The 27592-nt window shown below is 42.1% G+C and overlaps 1 protein-coding gene across 1 annotated transcript in view; it reads right to left on the reverse strand.

The window, feature by feature from the left end:
* The window catches only part of LOC132708964 (uncharacterized), a 71149-nt gene extending 48493 nt beyond the window's left edge, over positions 1–22656 (reverse strand). Inside the window, 5 exon segments of the mRNA XM_087884942.1 lie at positions 3830–7534; positions 15235–15364; positions 16629–16696; positions 21492–21606; positions 21848–22656. Of these exon segments, the coding sequence (XP_087741068.1) occupies positions 3830–7534; positions 15235–15364; positions 16629–16696; positions 21492–21606; positions 21848–22231 (4402 nt within the window). The 5' untranslated portion in view covers positions 22232–22656.
* Positions 22657–27592: the final 4936 nt, after the last annotated feature.

Here is a 27592-nt window from a genome sequence, read left to right on the forward strand (position 1 = left end):
TCTCCGAAGACTCAAAGCGGCTTACAATGCATTTAAAAACCATATATAAAAACATTAAACATTAAAACATTAAAAACAATTAAAACCCATTCACACCATTCATGGCCGGATCTCGCCAGATCGCAACAGCGAGATCAACGGCCCCAGGCCTGCCGGAAAAGCCAGGTCTTCTTCGCTTTCCGGAAGGCCAATAGGGTGGGGATGGTCCAGATCTCAGGAGGTAACTGGTTCCAGAGAGCTGGGGCAGGCACAGAGAAGGCCCTCCCCTGCGAGCCTGCCAGCCGGCATTGTTTAGCTGATGGGACCTGGAGGAGACCAACTCTGTGGGATCTTACGGTCGTGGGAGCTATGCGGTAGAAGGCGATCTCGAAGATTACCTGGCCCTGAGCCATGTAGGGCTTTAAAGGTAATAACCAACACCTTGAATTGTGACCGGAGACCAATAGGGAGCCAGTGCAGCTCACGGAGAATTGGTGTAATGTGGGTGTACCTAGGTGCACCCACGACAGCTCGCACGGCTGCATTCTGGACCAACTGTAGTCTTCGAACACTTTCCAAGTGTAGCCCCATGTAGAGCGTGTTGCAGTAATCTAATCGTGAGGTGACAAGGGCATGAGTGACTGTGAGGAGAGCCTCCTGATCCAAGTAGGGTCGCAATTGGTGCACCAGGAGAACCTGTGCAAAGGTCCCCCTAGCCACAGCTGACATGTGGTTCTAATCTTAGCTGTGAGTCTAGGAGGACACCCAAATTGCAAGCCCGTTCTGAGGGGGACAATTTCTCTCCCCCCTACCCCAGAACCAAGGATGGACAATCAACATAGTCTTTAGGAGGCAATTCCCACAGCCACTCGGTCTTATCTGGATTAAGTCTGAGCCTGTTGACTCCCATCCAGACCCTCACGGCCTCCAGGCACCAGCACATCACATCCACCACCTCACTGAATTGATGCGGAGTAGAGATAGACAGCTGGGTATCATCAGCGTATTGCTGATACCTCACCCCGTATCGTTGGATGAGCTCACCCAGCAGCTTCATGTAGATGTTAAATAGGAGGGAAGAGAGGACCGAGCCCTGAGGCACCCTGCAAACAAGGGGCCTAGGGGTTAACCTCTGTCTTCCTACCAACACCGACTGTGACCGACCAGAGAGATAGGAGGGGAACCACCATAACACAGTGCCTCCCACTCCCAACTCCCTTAGTTATCCCAGAAGGATACAATGGTCAATGGTATCAAAAGCTGCTGAGAGGTCAAGTAGCACCAAGATGGAGGAATGACCCCCATCTCAGGCTCGCCGGAGATCATCCATCAGCTTGACCATGGCAGTTTCCGTGCTGTAGCCAGGTCTGAAGCCAGACTGAAAAGGGTCTAGATAATCCGTTTCCTCCTATGACCGCAGGAGCTGAAGTGCCACCACTTTCTCTACAACCTTTCCCACAAAGGGTAGGTTGAAGACTGGACGAAAGTTCTTTAATTCTACTGTAGAATCTCCCATTCCCTCCCCACTCCAGGGAAAGGTTACTGCAAAATCCCCATTTCCTCCTGATCAGCTGGGACTTGGGAGGCAGAGAATAGATAGGGGCGGAGCCAGTCAGGTGGTATTTACCAGTTTTCCAAACTACTCAAATTTTCCACTATTGGTTCTCCAGAACTGGTCAGAACCTGCTGAAACCCACCTGTGCTCTGAGGTTGGTTGGTGCACTGATGATCTTCCCTAGTTTGGCTAATGAAAGGTCTGCAACAACACAATCAAGCTCAGAGACCACCAAGGACCCCTCATTTCAACCGTGAGCTACACATTTTCTCCTTTGTTGGCAGGCTGGATTATTTTTGGTATCTTAATATTCCAGAGATTGTTCCTATTTGCATTTCTGCATGATTCATCCGGAAGGACTGAAGTAAATTTTTTTAAGTCGTTCTTAATTTCATGATATTTTGGACTTCGTTGCTTTCCAAAGATCTTTCTTCTTGATTGATGATTTGCAATGTTAGCTTGTAACTTCAAATGGTTACTTAATAAATTATTGTAAATCAGGAACTGCTTGGGTTGGCCAGTAGGCTGCCTAGCTATGAGAACTTAATATGCACCCACATTTCTCTACCACTGCTTTTCCTTAATAAAACTACTTGTCATGATTCCAAGTAATAGTCCCAACCAATTCAAGACTCTGAGGCCTTGGCTTCCTCAAAAATCCGGTTTATTGGGTACATCATATCTGCACAGTCAAAGGTGAAAGCAAAATTAAATAATTCCCGCATTTTGGGTATAAGTAAAAAATAGATACTGTCCAGCCCCCTCGTGTCCCAGGTCACGTTCGCCAAGGAAGCAGATGATGAACTTCTCAGCATTCCCTCCTGCCATTGTTGGGCATGCTGATTTGGCCTTGGTTCTCAGGAGCCTTATCATTGTTATATCCGGCACATTGGAGGAAAACATTCTACATTCCACAAATTCCCCCTCCCCCCACCCCTAAGTATGGCAACTAAGAAACAAAGCAAGAAAAATATGGCTTCAGCTCGAGTCGTTTTGAGAGTTGACACTACTTGCTTTAAGGCTCTCTCTGTGGAGGAAGGTTGGAATAGACACAAAGATATTTACACAATGCTAGAACTGTTTTAATAAATGAGTTCAAGCAGCACTTTTTAAAACAACTATGTGAAAAAAGTTACACTGGCACTGAAATAATGATAAAAAAGTAAACAGTGTGGCCAGGAAGTTGTAAAGGCAAACAACATTCTGAGATGCATCACCAGAGGTATCACCATCAGCAAAAAGGAGCTCCTATCCCTCTACATAGGGCTTTACTGAGACTCCATTAGGAATACTGTGTCCAGTTCTGGAGACCTCACTTTAAAAAAGGTATTGATAAGATTGTGTGGCAAGGAAAGATCACCACAAAAGTAGGATACACAGCCTATGAGTTGGATTTTCCAATTCAGCATCACTATAACCCCGTTTTCCTTATGTTTTTTTTCTGTTATCACTTGCATAAAGTGAAACGGTGGAAAGGCAGGCTGTGATAATAGTAAGCGAAGTAAGCATCAGAGGGAGTTACTTAAAATGTACCACTTAAATATTGGCATCCACACATCACTTTGAGGGCAAATGATAATCATAATCTGCACTGAGACTCATCTTTCTTTTAAAACCTCATACTTCGCAAAAAAGCACCAGAATGGATTGAGGATTCAAAATCAGAATAGAGCTGGAAGGGAACTTGGAGCTCTTCTAGTCCAGCCTCCTGATCAAGCAGGAGATCCTATATCATTTCAGACAAGTGACTGTCCAGTCTCTTCTTTAAAATGTCCAGTGAGGAAGCACCCACGCTATCTGAAGGCAAACTGTTTCACTGGTGAATTAACCTCACTGTAAGAAAGTTCCAAGTTGCTTCACTCCTTGATTAGTTTCCATCCATTGTAAGAATATCTTACCTTCTGGTGGTTTGGGGAAAAAATTAGATATTAGATTAACAGAGTTGGAACGGACCTTTTAGTTCATCTCGTCCAACCCCCTGCCCAAGTAGGAGACCCTACACAATTGGCAGTCCAATCTCTTCTTCAAAGCTTCCAGTGATGAAGCTCTCACAACTTCTGAAGGCAAGCAATTCCATTGGTACCATTAATTCTGACAGGGTCATGGTTGATTCAGCTTTCATCCTTCTCTGGTGTGTAAAATGAGGACCCAGATTCCTGGGGAGCATATGCTGACTTTGTAAACTGCTCAGAGAGTGTTGTAAAGCATTGTGAAATAGTATATAAGTCTAAGTGGAATTAGAATTGCTTAACAGTTTCTCCCGAGCGTGGATCCTTTTATGAGAAGTAAGATTACCTTTTTGAGCAAACGTCTTTTCACACTCCATGCATTTATACGGCTTCTCCCCTGTGTGGATCCTCTTATGGGAAATAAGATGACCTCTTTGAGCAAAGGTCTTTCCGCATTCCATGCATTTATATGGCTTCTCCCCTGTGTGGATCCTCTTATGGGAAATAAGACTACTTCTTCGAGCAAAGGTTTTTCCACACTCCATACACTTAAATGGCTTTTCCCCTGTGTGGATCATTTTGTGGGTAGTAAGTCCCTTGCTATAAGCAAAGGTTTTTCCACACTCCATGCATTTATATGGCTTCTCCCCTGTGTGGATCCTCTTATGGGAAATAAGACTACTCCTTTGAGCAAAGGTTTTTCCACACTCCATGCACTTAAATGGCTTTTCCCCTGTGTGGATCATTTTGTGGATAGTAAGTCCCTTACTATAAGCAAAGGACTTTCCACACTCCATGCACTTAAATGGCTTTTCCCCTGTGTGGATCATTTTGTGGATATTAAGTCCCTTACTATAAGCAAAGGACTTTCCACACTCCATGCATTTAAACGGCATTTCCCCTGTATGGATCATTTTGTGGATAGTAAGTCCATTACTATAAGCAAAGGACTTTCCACACTCCATGCATTTAAATGGCTTTCCCCCTGTGTGAATCATTTTGTGGATAGTAAATCCATTACTATAAGCAAAGGTCTTTCCACATTCCATGCATTTGTACGGCTTCTCCCCTGTGTGGCGCCTTTCATGTACTCTTAGGACACTGCTCTGAGCAAAGGACTTTCCACACTCCAAGCATTTATACGGTTTCTCCCCTGTGTGGATACTCTTATGGGAAATAAGATAATTTCTTCGAGCAAAGGTCTTTCCACATTCCATGCATTTATATGGCTTCTCCCCTGTGTGGATCCTCTTATGGTGAACAAGATGAACTCTTTGAGCAAAGGTTTTTCCACACTCCATGCACTTAAATGGCTTTTCCCCTGTGTGGATCATTTTGTGGATAGTAAGTCCCTTGCTATAAGCAAAGGACTTTCCACACTCCATGCATTTAAATGGCTTTTCCTCTGTGTGGATCATTTTATGGATAGTAAGTCTCTTACTATAAGCAAAGGACTTTCCACACTCCATGCATTTAAATGGCTTTTCCTCTGTGTGGATCGTTTTGTGGATAGTAAGTCCATTACTATAAGCAAAGGACTTTCCACACTCCATGCATTTAAATGGCTTTTCCTCTGTGTGGATCGTTTTGTGGCTAGTAAGTCCATTACTAGAAGCAAAGGTCTTTCCACATTCCATGCATTTATACGGCTTCTCCCCTGTGTGGCGCCTTTCATGTACTCTTAGGACACTGCTGTGAGCAAAGGTCTTTCCACACTCCACGCATTTAAATGGCTTTTCCCCTGTGTGGATCCTCTTATGGGAAATAAGATGACCTCTTTGAGCAAAGGTTTTTCCACACTCCATGCATTTAAATGGCTTTTCTCCTGTGTGGATCATTTTGTGGACAGTAAGTCCATTACTATAAGCAAAGGTCTTTCCACACTCCATGCATTGAAATGGCTTTTCCCCTGTGTGGATCATTTTGTGGATAGTAAGTCCATTACTAGAAGCAAAGGTCTTTCCACATTCCATGCATTTATACAGCTTCTCCTCTGTGTGGCGCCTTTCATGTACTCTTAGGACACTGCTCTGAGCAAAGGTCTTTCCACACTCCATGCATTTAAATGGCTTTTCCCCTGTGTGGATCCTCTTATGGGAAAAAAGATGACCACTTTGAGCAAAGGTTTTTCCGCACTCCATGCATTTATACGGCTTCTCCCCTGTGTGGATCCTCTTATGGGAAATAAGACTACTTCTACGAGCAAAAGTTTTTTTGCACTCCATGCATTTATACGGCTTCTCCCCTGTGTGGATCCTCTTATGGGAAATAAGATGACCTCTTTGAGCAAAGGTCTTTCCGCACTCCATGCATTTATATGGCTTCTCCCCTGTGTGGACCCTCTTATGGGAAATAAGACTACTCCTTTGAGCAAAGGTTTTTCCACACTCCATGCATTTGAATGGCTTTTCCCCTGTGTGGATCATTTTGTGGGTAGTAAGTCCATTGCTATAAGCAAAGGTTTTTCCACACTCCATGCATTTGAATGGCTTTTCCTCTGTGTGGATCGTTCTGTGGATAGTAAGTCCACTACTATAAGGAAAGGACTTTCCACACTCCATGCACTGAAATGGCTTTTCCCCTGTGTGGATCATTTTGTGGCTAGTAAGTCCATTACTAGAAGCAAAGGTCTTTCCACATTCCATGCATTTATACGGCTTCTCTCCTGTGTGGCGCCTTTCATGTACTCTTAGGACACTGCTGTGAGCAAAGGTCTTTCCACACTCCACGCATTTAAATGGCTTTTCCCCTGTGTGGATCCTCTTATGGGAAATAAGATGACCTCTTTGAGCAAAGGTTTTTCCACACTCCATGCATTTAAATGGCTTTTCTCCTGTGTGGATCATTTTGTGGACAGTAAGTCCATTACTATAAGCAAAGGTCTTTCCACACTCCATGCATTGAAATGGCTTTTTCCCTGTGTGGATCATTTTGTGGATAGTAAGTCCATTACTAGAAGCAAAGGTCTTTCCACATTCCATGCATTTATACAGCGTCTCCTCTGTGTGGCGCCTTTCATGTACTCTTAGGACACTGCTCTTAGCAAAGGTCTTTCCACACTCCATGCATTTAAATGGCTTTTCCCCTGTGTGGATCCTCTTATGGGAAAAAAGATTACCACTTTGAGCAAAGGTTTTTCCACACTCCATGCATTTATACGGCTTCTCCCCTGTGTGGATCCTCTTATGGGAAATAAGACTACTTCTACGAGCAAAAGTTTTTTTGCACTCCATGCATTTATACGGCTTCTCCCCTGTGTGGATCATTTTGTGGGAAATAAGATGACCTCTTTGACCAAACGTCTTTCCGCACTCCATGCATTTATATGACTTCTCCCCTGTGTGGACCCTCTTATGGGAAATAAGACTACTCCTTTGAGCAAAGGTTTTTCCACACTCCATGCATTTAAATGGCTTTTCCCCTGTGTGGTTCATTTTGTGGGTAGTAAGTCCCTTGCTATAAGCAAAGGTTTTTCCACACTCCATGCATTTGAATGGCTTTTCCCCTGCGTGGATTCTTTTAGGGGAAATAAGATTACTACATCTTCTGAACCGGTTACCAGACTCTCTGCATTTGTATAGCTTCTCCCCAGTGTGAATCCCTTCGTGGGAAGTAAGTTGCCTGCTTGTTCTAAAACATGTTCCACATTCCAAACATTTGTAAGGCTTCTCTTTTGTGTCAATCACCGATTGAGATGTAAGGAACTTATTTCCAAGAAAAGGAATGAATGTCCCATTGTAACTTTGTCCGTTGTGTCTTCTTATAGCATCTTCTCCTTTGTTTTGGCTTATATAGTGTTCTTTTACTTGTAATTTAGCTTTGATTGGCTTCACACTTTCCCCAATATATTTTTTCCTTATTTTCTCCTGTTGGGCAAGAAAGTCTTGCATCGGAGCATCAGTGGAAGATGAGTTTCCCTGATTCCAATTATTCGACTGGTTTCTGTCATGGTTTCCGTATTCCATTCGAATTCCAAACTTCTCCGTTCCAGCTTTAGCATTGATCACTTGGAACAGTTCACCAAAATCTTGATTCTCCTGACCATTATTACCTTCAAAGCAAAAGAGAAACGATAACAAGGTTAGAGAAAAAGATCAAAACCGTACAAAGTCAAGTGAATTTCCTTCTGAATTTTTCCAAAATTCCTTTAAGTTTTATGTTTGCATGGTTAAATTATGGCCATTGATTTAATTATTTTAATTGATCTTCTTAAATTTTGGGTTGTCATTGTTATTATCATGGCTGTACACTGCCCTGAGTCCTTCGGGAGAAGAGTGGTATAAAAATCACCCAAACAAATAAATAAATAAATAAATACAGTGATGTGATATAGACAGGATGATATTTATATTCCTGAGTCCTGAAAGCTTTGAAAATATCTAGAAAACATCTCTTTCTTTCAATTATCTATATATGTGCAAATCTCAATCAAAGTCTGTTTTGAATCCTGGAATAATCAGGGGAAACACCCAAAGAGGAATAAGGAAAAAAATTAAGATGTATTGAGGTGGGTTAATTTCAGCAGAGACCTGTGAGAACTGAAACAATTTTGAAAAAAGCTCCTTCTTCCCCGGTGTACCTTGGAGCAGCTATTGCAGGGCGTCTGTCTGGCAGGCAGGACTCCCGCTCGGCCCGTTCCTTGATCCCAACGATGAAACTTTGGAGCGAAGTCCCTTCCCTGAAGCCTCCCATTGGCTTGTAAATGCTCTTTGCACTGAGACTGGAAAGGTTGGGAGGCTTCAAGAATGGCTATTTTGCTGCCCCAAAGTCTCATCAGCTTGCGAGGGCTTTTTGGCTGGATCTGATACAGGCTTTAGTTTTCAGAGAACATAGCCCTAAAACTACTTTAGTGCGAGATCACACAAAACGAGAAGTGTAGTGCAAGTTCATGTGAGATCAGTAGTGCCAGATTTCCCACTATTGATCTTATGTATCTCTCACTACTTTAGGCCTCTTTTTTCTGCAAATGCACCCAAGCAGGCAAAGGAACCGATTTCCTCGCTACATCCTCGTAACTTAAGTCCGAGCAGGGTGCGGTGGGGATACAGGTAGGATGATTGTTGTTGCAATGCCTCTGCTGTCATTCGTAAGTGTGAATGACGGCCGTGGTGTTGTAATATTTGTAATTTCAGGACCGCCTCTTAAGTACTTGGGAGATGGCTAGGTCGTAACTTGAAACAGTTGCTTAGTGAACTGTCGTAACTCAGGGATCACCTGTATCCTAGGATGCTCTGAGTCACATTGCATGAGGCCTTTGTTCTTCAATTGGATTGGGAGAATGCTCTTCCATGGTCTGAGAGTAAAAGTTCTGTTCCCACACAATTTGGGGAGGTTTCAGAGGACAAATGACAACACATTTTTGTCACATGATCTCCAGAGGACAGATAAAAGCACACCCCATTCTTCTCAGCCTCCACAGATAAGTTCAAATAGAAATGGAAAAATACAGATAAGGAATGCCCCAAAAGTATCTCAGCAAAGAGACACTGACTCTTTCCTTCCTTGGGGTACGAGAAGGCCAGATACTTTCCTTTTCCCTCCCGGGAGACAATATCTGATTAGTGATTTTTTAATAAAAACTATCTATCATCTGTTTCTGATTTGGGACAAGAAAACTTCTGGTTGGCTCCGTGCGCATCGCAGACGCTCCTCCGTGAGCGCCCGATCCCCGGTATCGTAAAAGCCGCCAGAACAGCCGAAAAACAGCTGTCTGGCGACTTGGAAACTTTCTCCCCGGGTAAAGGGGAGAGAGGAGAGCTGACAGGTGAAGGTAGAGCTCCGCAAGTGCCCTAGGAGAAATTCTGGGGCACGAAGGGCGAGAGCTCCCTAGAAGCCTGTCAGTCTGCTACGGACCTGGGACAACTCTGCTAATTAGCGGAGCAAGGTGCCGCGACCAATTCTGCCAATAACAACTGAGGGGATCTCCAGCATCCTAAATTTCTGCAGGCAGAACAAGCCAGGAGAAGTCAGACTGCAAGTATCTAAACTTAACTCCATTGTTCATTACCTCCTTCGGAAATAACAACTTAGCAAACTTGTAACAAGATGGCGATTGAGGCTTGAAAGGGTGTGGAAAGTGAAAGTTACAGGAAAGTTTCGTTTCGCTGACAGCCTCTTGCTTGGAAAAAAATTTGTACTGAGAGAAGGAGGATTCTAAGACATCAATTTAAGACTGGAAAATTTTTGATTTGGTTGAACTCTTTCTTTTTGGCTTCTGATTAAAATACAAAGATTAACTTAAACTGAAAAATGGCCTCAAAACCTGTAAAGACTGTTCCTATTAAAGGAACTGGGAGTGCCGGAAGCTCTCCAGCTCATACTTCTAGAATGCAAGCCTCTGTTCCCCCAACAGATCCACAGACTTTAACGTTTGAAATGCTACAAGAAGCCCTAAAAGTTACACAGGATAAAATTGCTACTGTGATTAATGAAAAAAGTAATGAAACTAATGAAAAAATACAGACTGTTTCAGATGAGATTAGGGATGATATAATACTGGCATTTAAAGGTTTGGCAGGCAACATTGAAATTTTGGATGATAAGGTTGAAGAAATTAAGCAATTTACTGAAATTTTGGACAATAAATTAGGAGAGACTCAGAACAAAATTGAAAGGGCTGAAGCTGATGTAACAATGATTCAATACAAAGATATGGAATTTGCTCTAAGAATAAGAGGGGTGAAGGAGAACAAACAAGAGAATTTGAAAGAGATGATGTCAGAAGCACTGGCACAGATGTTGGGGGAGCAGAAAATGGAGTTAGGCTGGCAGATATATTGCATCAATTTGTGGGTGGCCAGACAGAAACATTTACCAAGAGACATTGTAATATACTTTACCACAAGGAGACTACGTAATGAAATTTTACAGGCTACCTTTAATAAGAAGCTTCAAGTTGAAGGCCAGGAGGTGATGACAATGAAAGAAATCCCCCCCAAAATGTTGAGAGTCAGAAGGGAATATGTCTTCCTGGTGGATGAACTGAGAAAATGCCAGATACAGTATAGATGGGAAGTGCCAGCCGGCCTAGTGGTGAACTATTCGGGTGAGAGATACCAGCTTAATACAGTATGGAAAGCAAGAGATTTCTATGCCAACGTGTTAAAGGCTGGGCCACCAAAATCACCAGAAGTTAAAAGAAAAAAGGAAGTAATGGAAGGAGAGAGAGAAGAGTTGATGACAGTAGTCCAGGGGGGAGCCTCGACCAATCAAGAAGATTTGCTACAAATCCAGATTGCTGATTTAATTGATATACCAGAAGAACCAAAGGATCAAAGACAGACCAGAGCAGCAACAGCTAAACGCAAGGAAGAATTAAGACAGCAACAACTCCAGATGGCAACTCAAGGAACTACAAAAACAGAAGCAGTGGGAGGAGCTAGACCTAAAAGTCAAATGAGGCAAGACCATCAGCAAATGCTCCAAAAGCTTCAGAGGCCCAAACATGGGAACTAGATTTCTAACTTGGAATGTTAATGGTTTGAATTCTTCACAGAAGAGGAGAAAAATATTTCACTATCTTAAACAATTTAAAAATGATGTAATTTGTTTACAAGAGACTCATATTAGGATACAAGATCAAAAATATTTAATGAATACAAGATTAGGTACACATTATGTAGCGGCAGCACCAGAGAAGAAAAATGGTATAGTTATATATCTGAAAAGAGACTTAATTGCTAAATTAATTGAAGCAGATGATCAAGGAAGATTCTTAGTGATTGAACTTTTAATAAAGGGAGAAAAATTACTTTTAATTGGAGTATATGCCCCGAACCAACAACAGGAAAATTTTTATAATTTCCTACATTCTAAGTGGGGATATAAAACTTGTATCCTACTGGGTGATTGGAATGGTGTTTTGGATGTTAAAAAGGACAAGAAGGGACCTAAGCAAAATGTCTCAGCAAAAGCAAGACTGCCCAAATCGTTTTTGGAGATCATGGATGATTGGGAGTTGAGGGATATTTGGCGTGAAAGAAACCCAGAAGAAAAAGATTTTACTTTCTTTTCGGATAGATATCAATCCTTTTCAAGGATTGATTTTATACTAATTACTAACGACCTCTTTTCCAGGGTGAAGAATACGAAGATTTGTTCAAGAACACTGACAGACCATAGTCCAGTCTGGATGGAACTGGAATATGGAAAGGGGCTTAGGAGGTCCTGGAGGTTAAACAATAATTTGTTTAGATATGAAGAAAATGTTAAAGAGTGTAAAAAATTTATGAAATATGCATATTTACGAATATGCAAAAGGGTACATCGATGGAAATGGTGTGGGATGCAAGTAAAGCATATATGCGAGGTATTTTGATATATTTGAATAATAAGTACAAAAAAAAACAGGGCGGAAAAAAGAAAGGAATTAGAAGAAGAGATTAAAAAACAAGAACGAGTGTTTAGTTAATCCAACAGAAAATTAAAGAGGCAATTAATTTACTGAAAGGTCAATTTAATATGTTAATAGCAGATCAAGTGGCAACTAATTTACAATATGCTAAACATAATACTTTTTGTAATGCCAATAAACCTGGTAGATGGTTAGCATATTTGTTAAGGAAAAAGCAGAAATCAAGGACTATAGAGAAAATAAAATACAAAGGTAAAGAGGTTTATGAGCAAGAATTGATTAAAAAATCTTTCTTAGAGTTTTACTCAAGGCTGTATACTGGTGATAAAATTCAAGATATAGATAGATATTTGCAGAAAGAGAATATTTATATAACTTCAAAAGAGCAGAGGGATAGTTTAAATCAATTGATAACTTCCGAGGAAATTTTGTTTGCAATTAAGCAGTTGAAAGTGGGTAAAGCTCCTAGGACGGATGATTTGACAGCTGTTTATTATAAAAGTTTACAGGAGGAAATAGTGGAACCACTGAAGGAATTATTTAACAATATACAACAGGGAGGAGAGGTACCTCCAACTTGGAAGACAGCTTTTATTTCTTTGATCCCAAAAGAGGGTCAAGATCATACAGATCCAAAAAACTACAGGCCGATTTCACTTTTAAATACAGATTATAAGATTTTTGCTAAAATATTAGCAAATAGATTAATGACAGTTATGCAGCAAATGATTCATCATGATCAAACTGGTTTTATAAATGGTAGACAAATGAAAAGTAATGTAAGGCAAATTGTTAACTTACTAGAGTATTTGGGGAGGAACAACCAGGTCCCCACAGTGCTAGTATTTTTGGATGCGGAGAAAGCCTTTGATAGATTGAATTGGCATTTTCTATTGAAATTAATAGAAAGGATGCAACTTGGAGAATATTTTATACAATCTATTAAGGCAATATATATCAGAAACAAACAGTGCAAATAATAATCAATGGTGGTTTAACAGATATTTTTAATATAGAAAAAGGAACAAGGCAAGGTTGTCCCTTGTCTCCATTGTTGTTTATTTTGACGCTGGAAATTTTACTGAGTAAAATACGTGGGACAGATACAATAAAGGGAATTAAAATTAGACAGCATGAGTATAAGTTACAAGCATTTGCGGATGACCTGGTTGTTACCTTAGCCCAACCAGCACAATCAATTACAGCCTTGATGGATATAATTAACCCATATGGACAAGTATCTGGTTTTAAAATAAATACAGCTAAAACAAAGATAATAGCTAAAAATATGACTAAAAGCCAAAAAGAAGAGATAGAAAGGGTAACAGGATTTGAGATAGTAAAGAAGGTTAAATATTTAGGGGTTTATATTATGACTACAAATATGAAACTATACCAGCACAATTATGAACCGTTGTGGCAAAAAATACAGAAAGAGATGGAAAAGTGGAAAAAATTACAATTGTCTTTGCTGGGAAGGATAGCGGCAGTAAAAATGAATGTCTTACCAAGGTTTTTATTTCTTTTTCAAATGATACCTATACTTAAAAAAGATGAAAATTTGAAGGAATGGCACAAGGGCATAAATAAGTTTGTGTGGGCAGGGAAGAAACCGAGAGTAAATCAAAAGATAATGCAAGATACACGAGAAAGAGGAGGTCTTAAAATGCCCAATTTAAGATTGTATTATGAAGCCGCTGCTCTCTCAGCAGTTACTGATTGGATAAATTTAACGGAGGAAAGGATATTAAACATTGAGGGATATGGTCTGGTCTACGGCTGGCATGCTTATTTATTGTATGATAAGAAAATAGATAAGACTTTTAAAAGTCATATATTAAGGAATGCTTTATTGCGTGTCTGGAAGAAGTATCAATACAAATTAAACGATAAGTTACCAATATGGACAGTACCCAGACACGCGATAGAGAATATAAATGTGGAGCAAAAACAAGATAAGATTACATATAAGGAACTCCTTCATAAAGAAGGAATTAGACTACAACTAAAATCTATGGAACAATTAAAAGAAGAAGGAATAATTAGAACTTGGTTTCAGTATGGACAGCTGCAGGCCAGATGGGGAGAAGATCAGAAAATTGGTATTTTGCAACAGGATGAGAACTTGATAAAACAAATAAGAGACAAAAGTCAAATGCACATAAAAAGGTTGTATAATGTATTAGTGGAAATAGATTCAGAAACAGAGCTAGTCAAGGATTGTATGATAAAATGGGCACAAAATATAAGAGAACCAATAATGATGGAAACATGGGAAAAGATATGGGTTAGAAATGTAAGATTTACACAAGCCCAAAATTTAAGAGAGAACTTTTATAAAATGTTTTATAGATGGCATTTAGATCCAAAAAAACTAGCCTGTATGTATCCAAATTTACAACCTAAATGTTGGCGATGTGAGTGTGAAGATGCTACGTATTTTCATATATGGTGGACATGTAAAAAAATTAAGGCTTTTTTTTTTTTTTTTTAATTCGATTTATATGCCGCCCTTCTCCGAAGACTCAGGTCGGCTTACAATGTGCTCAGCAATAGCCTTCATCCTTTTGTATATTTATATAAAGTCAGCTTATTGCCCCCACAACTGGGTCCTCAATTTACCTACCTTAGAAAGGATGGAAGGCTGAGTCAACCTTGAGCCTTGGCGAGATTCGAACCCTGCAGTAATTGCAGGCAGCTGGTCTTAATAACCAGCTTAATAACAGGGTGCCTTAAACCCCTGTACTACAAAGGCTCTATTTTTGGATAAAAATATGGTGGATTATTCAAAATATTTTAAAGAAAAAGATCAAATTTACACCACAGTTTTTTTTTGTTGGGAATAGTTACGGATTGTACAGTGACAGAGACTAAGTTGGTTTTAAATTTAATAACAGCAGCCAGGTTACTGGTGGCACAGCATTCCTACTATTGAGGAATGGACACTAAAAGTTGCGCATTTGGAAGAGATGGCGAAAATTTCATCATATCTTAAAGATCACTCAAACGAAAGATATATATCGGAATGGAGAAGATGGATTGACTATATTCAGAACAAGTATCAGACTAAGAAGTTTCATATAGCTTATGAATGAAACATTTTTAATTTTTAGTTTATGTTTATAGTGTTTTGAGTTATAAGGAGTTAAAGACCTAGGGAGAATTTGAAGTTAACAAATTGTTAGCATATTTTAGTTTTATGTTTGTGAATGCTATACCCTGTGCTTGTTCTGGGAAGTCTAGGGAGGGGGGTGGGGGGGAAACTGGAGGAGGAAAGGGTGAGTGGGTGGGCAAGGGGGGTGGGATGGGGTGAGGGTGGAGAGATGGGAGGCGGGGAGAAAATGTTTGTATCTTTTATAAAACTTTTCAATAAAAAAGAAAGAAAAAAGAAAACTTACTGAGAGAGACCACATTCCTATAGTTTTCAAACATGACTTCCGAATGCAGTGCTTTTTGGTCAGGATCCAGCAGAGACCATTCCTCCTCAGAGAAATACACAGCCACCTCCTCGAAGGACACGAGACTCTCCTGAACACGGAAAAAAGAACAGAACAGGAGGATTCGCAAGATCTGTTCATCATCATCAATGATTTAAACAAGGGAGTTGAAGAGAAACTCATCAAATTTGCAGAAAATACCAAATTGACAGGAATACCAACACTGCACAAAATAGGCTTGAGATATAGAAGGATTGACAGATTGGCACCTTCTAACCAAATGAACTTCAATGGTGAGAAATGTAATGTGCTACATTTAGGAAAGAAAAACCAAATGCACTGCCATAGAATAGGTGATGCCTGGCTCAAAAGTAGTTAAGTGGAACAGGGATCTTGGAGTCCTAGTGGACAATTGCTTAAACATGAGCCAGCAGTGTGCTACAATTGCCAAAAAACACCCAATAGAATCATAGGTTACATTAAGAAAGGGATAGAATCAAGTATTAGTACCACTTTATAATGCCTTGGTAAGACCACACTTAGGAACTTTGCATCCGGTATTGGTTGCCATGATGTAAAAAAGATCTTGAGACTCTAGAAAGTGTGCAAGGAAGAGCAACCGAGATGATGAGGGGACTGGAGGCTAAAACATATGATGAATGGGTGCAGGAACTGGGCATGGCTAGTCTAATGAAGAGAAGGATCAGGGGAGACACGATAGCAGTGTTCGAATATTTGAAGGGCTGCCATAGAAAAGAATGGGGGCAAGTTATTTTCCAAAGCACCTGAAGGCCAGTCAAGGAATAATGGATGGAAACTGAACAAGGAGAGATTCAACCTAGAAATAAGGAGACATTTTCTGACAGTGAAAGCAATCAACCCATGGAACAGAAGTTTCCTTCAGAAGTGGAAGCTTCATCACTGGGAGCTTTCAAGAAGAGACTAGACTGCCAACTGTCAGAAATGGTGTTAGAGGGTTGGACTAGATGACCTACAAGGTCCCTTCCAACTGTGTTAATCTGTACCTTAGGAGGTTGATAAATTACAAAAAGAAAGGTGGTCCAGCAGTTCCTACCACTGTGATACATTTATTCCTAATTCTTGAAGAATGTTAAAAGAAGTGCTTCTTGTAAAGGCAAAGTTGGAGGAGCACCTAGCAGAACAAGACAACCAGAGGAAGCTATGCTGGCTGACAGCAACTTCAACCTGCTATTCTGCTGTCCATGTTGTGGCAGGACACAAAAATAACCCAGTCCAAACAAGTGGGGGGGGGGGAAGAAGGAGAGAGAACTCTGTACACCCACTTCACTTCCTGAAGGCGAGAATACAGATCTAATAATTTTTCCCTTTCTTACTTGATTTAGAGGTTCAACCGCTGTTTGATCACCGTCATAAAAACCAGAAAATTTCATTCTTTGTTTCTCTGTAAGGAATAAATAATTTCAAAATAAATAATTAACAAAATATTTATTTTATTGATTTATTTTAGACAATTTATATGCCGCCTATTTGCATATGGCGACTCAAGGCAGCTTGCAAAATATTAAACCCATATTAAAATAAGAAAACTAATAAAAGGAGAATTACATAATACATTAAAATAATAAAATCACCCCCACCCCCTGCCCTGTCGAAAGCACCTCACAGGAGCCATTGTACGGGTTCCATCCCACTCTGGGTTCCCCAGGCCCCCTGGCAGAACCAGGTTTTCAGGGACTTCCGGAAGAGTGCTACTGTGGGAGGCCATTCTAATCTCTGGGAGGAATGATGTTCCAGAGAGGGAGCCGCAATGGAGAAGGCCCATCTTCTGGGTCTCACGAGGTATGTCTTCCTAGGGCAGAGGTCTGCAACCTTAAACATTCAAAGAGCCATTTGGACCTGTTTCCCACAGAAAACACCGGGAGCCACAAAAACCCTTCCTGTGCCTGGCTATTTCTTGAGTGGCCACAAAACTAGCATATCTAGTTGAATTAAACGTTCGGTTTTGTTCTGAAACTTTTCTTTTCTTGGATTTATCCATTGTTGGCCTACCGGAAGTTGAAAAGCTCAATAAATCGTGTGCTGGTGGGTGTCACACATTGGCAGTTGTGACACATATTTTGAGTGACAGGGAGCCACAGCAGAGGGGTGAAAGAGCCACATGTGGCTCCAGAGCCACAGGTTGCTGACCCCTGTCCTATGGGATGAGACCCACAACATTCCCTGCCTCCGCACTATGGTGGGTCAGGCAGATGTAACAGGTAAGAGACAGTTACAATGGTACATTCATTCATACAATGGTACATACCAAGAGCCTTGGTAGTACAAGGGTTTAAAGCACCCTGTTATTAAGCTGCTTAAGACCAGCTGCCTGCAATTACTGCAGGGTTCGAATCTCGCCAAGGCTCAAGGTTGACTCAGCCTTCCATCCTTTCTAAGGTAGGTGAAATGAGGACCCAGTTTGTGGGGGCAATAAGCTGACTTTGTATAAATATACAAAAGGATGAAGGCTATTGCTGAGCACATTGTAAGCCGCCCTGAGTCTTCGGAGAAGGGCGGCATATAAATCAAATTAAAAAAAAAAAAAAAAAAACATTCATTCTTTCTCTTGGAAATAAGTTCCTTAAATCTCAAAAAGTGATTGACACAAAAGAGAAGCCTTACAAATGTTTGTAATGTGGAACATGTTTTAGAACAAACAGATAATTTACTTTCCATGAAGGGATTCACTCTACGGAGAAGCTAAACAAATGCAGAGAGTCTGGTAACAAGTTCAGAAGACATAGTAATCTTATTTCCCATAAGAAGATCCACTCAGGGACTTCCGGTGGCTCCGCGTTCCCCGAATGGACGCTCCTTTAGGAGCTCCAGCCCCGTGATTCCGTTTGCCGCTAGAACAGCGAAAATCGGCTGTTCTAGTGGCTCGAAACTCTCCCCCAGGGAAAAAAGGGGAGAGAAGAGCAGAAGGGTCTAGGTAGAGCTCCCCTAGACCCCCAGGCTTTTTTTTAAGCCTGGGGTTTGCAGGGTGAGAGCTCCCTGAAAGCCCTTAAGTGCTCCGGATCCGGGACGATTTTGCTTTATGCAGAACAAGGAGATGAAACTCGAGTGATGTCAGCCGCCGTCAGAACGAAAGGTGAGTCTTCAATCATCAGGACTGATGAGGCGGGAGCTGGGTCAGAGAGCAACATTGGCATGGGGCACCGGCTGAGGGCATCAGCATGAGCCAGATTCTTGCCTGGCACGTACATGAGCGTGTAGTCGTAGGCAGATAAAAACACAGATCACCTGGTAAATCTCAGGGATAGGAATTGCAGAGTTTGACGGTCAGTTGCTAGTAGACCAAGCAGAGGCTTATGATCTTTCACTAATGTAAAAGGTCGACTATATAGGTAATGATGAAACCGCTTGACTCCATCTACCAATGCTAGAGCCTCCTTGTCTAGCTGTGAATAATTTTGCTCCGCTGAAGCCAAAGTCCGGGAGAAAAATGCAACGGGGGCTTCACGGCCATCAGGGAAACGGTGACTTAAGACCGCTCTCACCTCATACGGAGAAGCATCACATACTAGCACTAGGGATAGGGCCTTGCAGTAGTGAGCGAGGACAGAGTTTGAAACAAGTATATGTTTGACATTAGTAAATGCAGCGGCTGCAGTTAAATCCCAGTTCCAACGTGTCCCTCGGTTCAGCAACGATGCAAAGGTTCTGCAATAGATGCCTTGTGTGGTATGAAAATTGCATAAAAGTTTAAAAGGCCTAAGAAGGTTTGAAGTTCGGCCTTGTTGGTGGAAGCAAGGGCATGTAAAATAGCGTTCGTCTTAGACTCTGTAGGGTGTATACCCTTACCATCAATTAGGAAACCCAAGAACTCGATTTTGGAAGCAGCTACAATACATTTGCTTCGCTTAACTTTGAGCCCCCCTCTCTGGAATTTGGTTAGAACCGCTCTGAGTCTTTTAAGAAGTTTGGTGGTGCTGGTGGCCGACAACGGCTGGGCTAACTGCCACAGCTATAACTGAAACTGCTTAGAACTCTGCCTGACAGCTCTTATAAAGCCAACTGTCATGCGGCTCAACCAATCACAACAGAACATTACTTTAATCAATCAACGAACAGAATGTTACTTCCTACTTCAGCATACTTAATACATTGCACCCCTTTCCACCTGGATGGCGCATGCGTATTCTTGGAGGTATGCCAGTCGGCGCCGGCTTCTGATCGAACGTCTGATCGAAGATTTTGATCTGTATGCATATTTTGCCTTTTGGATCCAAACAAGACAAGGTAGAATCCAACAAAATGAAATTTAATGTGGAGAAAAGTAAGTTTTTACACCTGGGCAGGAAAAACAGATTACCTGAAACCTGGCTGGAAAATAGTAACTGTGAAGGGTCCTTGGAGTCGGAATGTATGATCAATTAAGCATGAATCACCTGTGCGCGGCAGAAGCCAAAAAAACGAATACAATCCTTGGTTGTATAAACAGAGGCATAGAATAAAAATCACATGAAGTATTAGTACCGCTCTATAAAGCCTTAGTAAGACCACACCTGGAATACCGCATCCTGTTTGTGTCATCACATTGCAAAAAAGATATTGAAACTTTGGAAAAAGTGCAAAGAAGAGCAGCTAAACTGATTAAAGGACGGAAGACTAAAACATGAACAGTTATAGGAACTGGGCATGGCTAGTCTAGTGAAGAGACAGGGGAGACAGGATAGCAGTGTTCCAATATTTCAGGGGCTGCCACAGAGAGGAGGGGGACAAGCTATTTTCCAAGGCACCTGAAGGCCGGACAAGGAATAATGGATGGAAACTTATCAAGGATCCTTGATAAGCCTTGAACTTATTTACGGGACCGCCTGCTACCACCAATAGCCTCCCACCGACCAGTACGCTCCCATAGAGAGGGGCTCCTCTGGGTGCCGTCGGCCAAACAATGTCGACTGGCGGCCCCCAGGGGTAGAGCCTTCTCTGTGGGGGCACCTACTATCTGGAACGAGCTCCCCCCGGAGATACGGAGGATTCCGGATCTGCGTACCTTCCGTCGCGCACTCAAAACTTTCCTATTTCATCAAGCTGGCCTGATCTAAGTCTTTCTCCTTTTTAAATGGAAATTTTAAATTTGGTTTTAAATTATTGGGGTTTTAAATTATTGGGGTTTTAAATTTGCCCAGCCAAATTATTTAATTCGTTTTATTCTATTTTAAATTTTGTATTTATATGTTTTTATTCTATGGCTGTTCACCGCCCTGAGTCCTTCGGGAGTAGGGCGGTATACAAATTCAATAAAAATAAATAAATAAATAAATAAATTAAAAATTAAAAAAGGAGCGATTCTACCTAGAAATAAGGAGAAATTTTCTGACAGAACAATCAACCAATGGAAGAGCTTGCCTTCGGAATTTGTGGGGACTTCATTGCTGGTGGCTTTGAAGAAGAGATTGGACTGCCATTTGTCAGAAATGGTGTAGGGTCTCCTGCTTGGGCGGGGGGTTGGAACAAGGTCCGTTCCAACTCTGTTAATCTAATATCTAATTTTCTCCCCAAACCACCAGAGGGCAAGATAAAGAACAATGGATGGAAACTAATCAAGGAGAGAATCAATCTGGAATTGTCTTACAGTAAGGACAATTCACCAGCGGAACAGTTTGTCTTTAGACATTGTGGGTGCTTTCTCACTGGACATTTTTAAGAAGAGACTGGACAGTCACTTGTCTGAAATGATATAGGATCTCCTGCTTGATCAGGAGGCTGGACTAGAAGAGCTCCAAGTTCCCTTCCAGCTCTATTCTGATTTTGAATCCTCAGTCCTTTCTGGTGCTTTTTTGCGAAGTATGATTTTTTAAAAGAAAGATGAGTATCAATGGAGATTAAGGTTATCATTTGCCTTCAAAGTGATGTGTGGATGCCAATATTTAAGTGGTGCAGATTCCCTAATCATTTGAAGTAACTCCTTCTGATGAGTATATCTATTATAGCAACTGGGAACCAAGCAACTGGGAACCAAGTCAAGCTATTTTGTCTTCCAGAAAAACCCCCAATTCCTCAGCATGCCCCTTCGGGTGGACCTCAATCTCTCCCTTCCCCAATATGAGGAAGCTCACCTAAAGAGAGTCACTGGGCAATTATCTGTAGATGCAATTAGTGTGGAGAAGTATAAATAGGAGAAGGAATCGTATAGAAGAGAAGAGAGAGCAAAGTTAAGATAGATGGGTAATCAGAGGATCTTCAGTTACCTCCTGAGGTGTCCTGAGTTTGATCCTCCCAAGGGATCCTCCTGAAAAATAGCTCCGGAGGGGGATTTGGTGGGTTCTTCTTTCCCTCAGGATCTCTGATCTCCACAGTACAGCACTTCCAATAGGAGGAAGGAAGAAGCAGAATTAATGTACATCACACAACCTAAAGTGGATTCCTATGTTAGGAACGCCACCTCAAAGCCCCCAATATCCATCCCTGTGGTTGAATGAGAAAACAATGGAACAATGTCCTACAAGAATAGGTGGGATATCTCCACATATTATGAATGTCAGAGAAGTCTGGGAAGGAGGGGTGAAGTATTCAAACAGATTCTCTATTGTCTTTGAACTCTTACCTGCAACTCGACCTGCTCCTTCTGGTCTTCCGCTTGGCTCAGGAGGAAGCCTTCCACCAGGGCCACCGCCTGGGAGCTGGTCTCCCCTCCATATTCCCGCACCCAGCTCTCCATCTCTGGGGGCAGAAGAGCCAGGAGCTGCTCCAGAACCACCAGGTCCAGCATCTGAGCTTTGGTGTGCTTTTCTGGTCTCAGCCATCGCCTGCAAAAGCCATGGAGTTGGCTGCAAAGTCCTCGAGGACCCTCAGCCTCCTGGCATTGGGTGAAGTTCCAGGGCTGAACTTGTGAAGGGAGGATGGTTTCCTCCTCCAGGATCTCCTTCCCAGGCTGAGCAGTTGAAGGGCCTTTTCCACTTCCCTCCTTTCCAAAAGGTTGTGTCTCCATCCTTTCTCTGTCCTGCAGAGCAACTGCAAATGGCTCCAAGGACTCTGGTGGGTCTCCAGATGCCTTTTCCTTCACGGGACCATTTCTGGGGCTGCAGGACTGATCCCTCCAAGGGATTCCGCTCTTTTTCTTCTTCCCCCAAGAGAAAAGTTTGCCTTGCAAAGACCACAAATGGCTTCTAGTTTCTGTATCTGAGATGGGAAGAAAAACAAATATTAAGAATTAGAAAGTGGAATTCAGCCACTGAGCGACCTTCTGAGCCTCCGCAAGGCTGACCCTCCCCACCCCCCACTCAGCCTCTTCGCATGGAGAGGGCAGCTGGGGAGCATGGGATCTGGGGTTGAAGCTGTAGGAGGGCCGGGCGGGGTTCTCTCCCTCCTCTGCCTCACTTTGCCCGGGAAGAGCCCCCAACTCACCCGGGGAATGTCTGGATCTCCCCCCCGCCAGACTCTCTTGCAGCCTCGCCGCCTCCTGCGGAACCCCAAGGGTTAAGGAGAGCGAGTGCGGAGTCCTAGAGCGGCAAGCTTTCATGATGTCACTTCCTTCCACGCCACCCCTACAAAGCCGACCGTGACGCTCGCCCTCCAGTGGACCAATGGGGAAGCGCCGGGAGTTCCTTTCTCTTGGGGGAGGGCGCCCCCTGGTGGATTTGGAGCGAAGTGCCAGGATTGTAGAAAGGGCGGGAAAGAGGAGTGCCTCTGAGGGGAAGGGAGAGGGCAGGGATGATGGGTTTGGGAGTAGGAGGAAAGCCCCCTCTTAATGCCTGCCAGCCCAAGAAAAACTTTGTGGTTTTTAAAGGCGCCACTTTCTCCATCTTCCTCTCTTTCCTGTCCAGGAACCGTCTGTGGAGATGGAAAAAATCTCTCTGGAGGATTTAAAGTCGCTTCCCTCAAGAACAGCCGCCCTGAAGGCTCCGCAGACTTTGTGGGAGGCCTCCAAAGGGTCCAAATCTTGTCAGAAACAGCCAGGCGGTCAGAAGAGGAGGACCAGGAGCCTCTGTGGGAAAGACAGCTGGTATCTTGCGGTTGTTGAGAACTCCCGCCTGAAGGAAGGCAGATGGGACACAGGCAGGAAGGCCACAATTCAGGAAAATGATTTTAATTTATTTCTTTTTTTATTTCTCTAATTCAATACATGCAGCTGCCCTTCCCAAACTATTCACTCAGCCTCTCGGTAAAGTGGGAAGGAGAAAGGGCAGGGACCCCTCTGGTCTCTTCTGATGAAAGAAAAGGAAGATCCTGAAAAAGGAATAGAAAGCTAAACTATGAGGAGGAAAAACCATTTTTACATAGGGATTGAGTAGGAAATTCACCTCAAGAAATGTGACTAGGAAGCTTAAGCCCCTTGCAGAATTGAATGCAGGGATATATCATTAGACCATAAATGAAAGGAGAGAAAGAAAAGCAAAAGCAAAACACGAAAAGCTGAAGGCTCCATTGAGAATTTGATGCATCTTTAGCAAGTAACTATATGACTGATAGTTAATTTTAAGTTAATGTTATGATACATCATAAAAAGAGAAGAACATGTCCCTAATGCTTGAAAAATGTATTTTTCCCATGCATTTGTTTCCTTCTGTTCATTCCGGCCTCTTGCTTGAAAGGCAAATTGTTCACCCTGAAGCTTTCTGCATGCAGTCTACATTGACATCTCTCATTATTCCATCACATCCTAACAGGGCTTTGACCTAAAACATTTCCTTGCTTCTGCATTCATCCTGGTTGACACAGTGATTAATTTGACACAGTGGATGGAGGTTGGATTGAGGGGTCCTTGGTGCCCTCTGAGGTTTGTTGGTGCAGTGATGATCGTCCCTCGTTTGGCTAATGAAAGGTCTGCAACAACACAATCAAGCTCAGAGACCACCAAGGACCCCTCATTTCAACCGTGAGCTACATATTTTCTCCTTTGTTGGCAGGCTGGATTATTTTTGGTATCTGGACATCCCAGAGAAAGTTTCCACTCGTATTTTTGCGTGTTTCATCAGGAAGGATGAAGTAATTTTTTGAAGTAATTCTTAATTTCATGTTATTTTGGTCCCCATTGATTTCCAAAGATCTTCCTTCTTGATTGATCCTTTGCAATGTTAGCACACCAGAGTGGTTTTCATTCTCATATCCTGAAGTATGCCTAATTTGGGAGGGAGTGAGGGAGGGAAGGAGGAAGTCAGAGCCATCATTTATTGCCACTGGAACTTCAAATGGTTACTTAATGAATCAGCAATTCTCAACCTGGGGGTCGCGACCTCTTTGGGGGTCGAACGGCCATTTCACAGGGGTCGCCAAAGCCCTCTCTCGCCCCCCCCCATGCCTTCACTCACCTCACTCTCTGCTCTGTTGGATCGTTGGCCGTTCGCTTACCCCGCCCACTCCCAATCTATTGCTGCCTCCTGAGTCCCAGCTGATGGCTAGAGTGCTGCGGGGCTTCAAAGAGCCGCCCTATAGCCAGTGGTGGGATTCTGCCGGTTCTAGCGGGTTCGGCCGAACCGTTTGTTAAATTGCTGGCTTGCCCCACCCCTCCGCACCACTATTTATTGCCAATAAATAGTGGTGGGCGAGGGGCAGGCGAGCCAGCAATTTAACAAATGGTTCAGTGTTTTTTTGTAATTTTATTGGCCCGTGGAGCTTCAGCATAGGCTAATTAGCCCTTGATTAGATCGGCTCCCGACTTTCAGCTGTTTTGCTCAGGGCTCTGCCGCTTGCTGGAGCAGATTTTTTTCCCCTAACTATGCTGAAAAACGAAACTGAAAGTAAAGCAGACTGTTGGCTTTGCTGTTGCTGCAACGTTGGAAAATTAGGCAGGCAGATTTCTTTTCTTTTTCCTCACCAAAAAAGGTAGGTGCAAACAATGGGAAATTTAGGGAAAAAGAGGAAAGTTCAAGATTTTAAAACACAAAAGAAAAAAAACTCTATTTAACTAGGGAATTGTAATAATTGATACTATTAATTGTATATTGTGTTGAAAGCAGAAATGGTTAAGTTGTGGTTTGGAGGAATATATGGGGGAAATTATTTGGTTTATTATTATTGGTAAATATAATTAATTGATTTGTAAGAAATTGGATTACATGGAAATAATTGGAATATTCATGTTCATATTGATTAATATACAAAAAAGGTAGTTATATAACTAATTGATTTATATTAAAATGTTGAATTTATATTAAACAACTGTGATATTACATAATTAACCAATGTGAGGATGGATATAAAAATAGATGACAATGGGAAGGGGTATAATATAGAATAGAAGGGAAAAATTGAATTTGATTAAGATTAGAGATGAGGATGAAGGGTAATATTGGTTTTTTACAAAAATAGATGAGGAATAAATATGGCAAAAAGGAAATATAGAAATTGTAAATTTAATTGAAATGACTAAACACTGTTTAAATTTGTGAACCGGCCAAATACTCTGTTCAAAATGTTGGAAGAAATCTCCTCCTAGGTTCTGCTCCAAGTGGGGAAAAAGACACTGGAAACATGGAGACTGCTTGGAAAGATGGTTTAATGGTGGACAGGATCACATGGCTTGAGTTCCTGAACAGAAAAGGGCAGATACAGTAAATCCTCGGGTTTTATGCTCTCTCTGACTCTGCATTTCTTGGGGCCCCGAAAGAGTATCCTGATTGGTTGTCAGACTCCCAGGGGGTGGGGGTCTTAGCTAGCCTTGCTGGCTGATGGTCACATGTGCTTCCCAGGTCACACGTGGTGAGTTTCTGCTGCTATTGTGTAGAGGGCTAATCCTAACTTTATTGGATCTTTGGCAAATCCTACTATGGCTCTGCCTGAAGGAGATAGATCTTTCTTATGTAGAATAGACTGGCCCAGGCCTTAATGGCCCATTGACAAAGGGTGGGGGCAAGAAGATGGGAGCTGCTTCAAAACATGCTTATCCCAGGGAAATATAATATTCTGCCTTTTTCATATTTCCTAAAATATTTCACTCTTCCAGGAAAGAGGTGGGTGCTAACTTCCTACAAAAGAAAATACATTGTATGTTTGTATGTGTATTTCTAATTATTGTTATTTATTCATATTTGTTCTCTTTTATTCTTTAAAGTTTAACAATTCATTCTTTATCTTACTATCTTTATATTTGTTTGGGGTTGGCTTTCTTCCCTTTCATCTTTTTTATTGTACAGCAATCTTTCTCCTCAAACCTACCACCTCTCTCTTTTCTTTCCTTCTTACTTTCTCTTCCTCCCCCACTTCTTCTCCTCTCTACTTCCTCTTCCTTTCTCCTTCTCCTCCTCTCTTCCTCCCTCTCTTACCCTCACTCCTACTCTAATTTCCCTTCCCTTCCTTCATCCCTCTCTATTGCTGTATCCTTTTATGCATATGGACTACTCAGAGGGCTGAAAAAGTTATTTCTAACTGGTCCTCGCACTTTTGACCAGTCCTCGAACTTACGACTGTCCTCACATTCTACATTTTTGCCCTATCTTGTCACCATGGTGAAGAGAAGCAGTTGTGAAATGAGTGACATGGTTGTTAAGAATGCTGCACGGGCATAAATGTGAGGATGGTCATAAGTGTGAGGACCAGTCAAAAGTGTGAGGACCTGTCAGAAATGACTTTTTTCAGCCCTCTGAGTAGTCCCTATACACATAGCCATGGCCACCCAATCACATGACCAGCTAGCCACGCCCACAAAGTCACATGACCTCCAAGCCACGCCCACAAAATAAGCCACGCCCACAGAACGGGTAGTTAAAAAATGTAGAACCCACCCCTGGTTGGGGGTCACCACAACATGAGGAACTGTATTAAAGGGTCGCGGCATTAGGAAGGTTGAGAACAACTGTAATAAATTATTGTAAATCAGGGACTGCCTGGGTGGACCAGCAGGCTGCCTACCTATGGGAACTTAATATGCATCCACATATCCCTACCACTGCTTTCTCTTCCCTTCTTTTACACAACTGTGAAAGTACTTGCCATGGCACTGAAACAATGATAACTGCAATGTAAGTAAGAAGTGTGGCTGGGAACATGTGAAGGCAAACAAAATTCTGAGATGTATCACCCTCAGCAAAAAGGAGCTCCTATCCCTCTACATAGGGTTTTACTGAGACTCCATTTGGAATACTAAGTCCAGTTCTGGAGACTTCACTTAAAAGAAGATATTGGTAAGATTGTGTGAGTCCAGAGATGGGCAACACGAGGGAAGGCAAGGAAAAATCACCACAAAATTAGCACAAAGAGCCTATGAGTTGCATTTTCTAATTCAGCATCACTATAACCCCCTTTTCCTTATGGTTTTCTTTCTCTGTTATTACTTGCATAAAGTGAAACGGTGGAAAGTCAGACTGTGATAATAGTAAGCAAAGGAAGAAAAGCTGAAACAATAATAAGGGAT

The sequence above is a fragment of the Pantherophis guttatus genome, chromosome 2 (assembly GCF_059756535.1).
Source record: "Pantherophis guttatus breed Tessera chromosome 2, ASM5975653v1, whole genome shotgun sequence".
Classification (NCBI taxonomy): Eukaryota; Metazoa; Chordata; class Lepidosauria; order Squamata; family Colubridae; genus Pantherophis; species Pantherophis guttatus.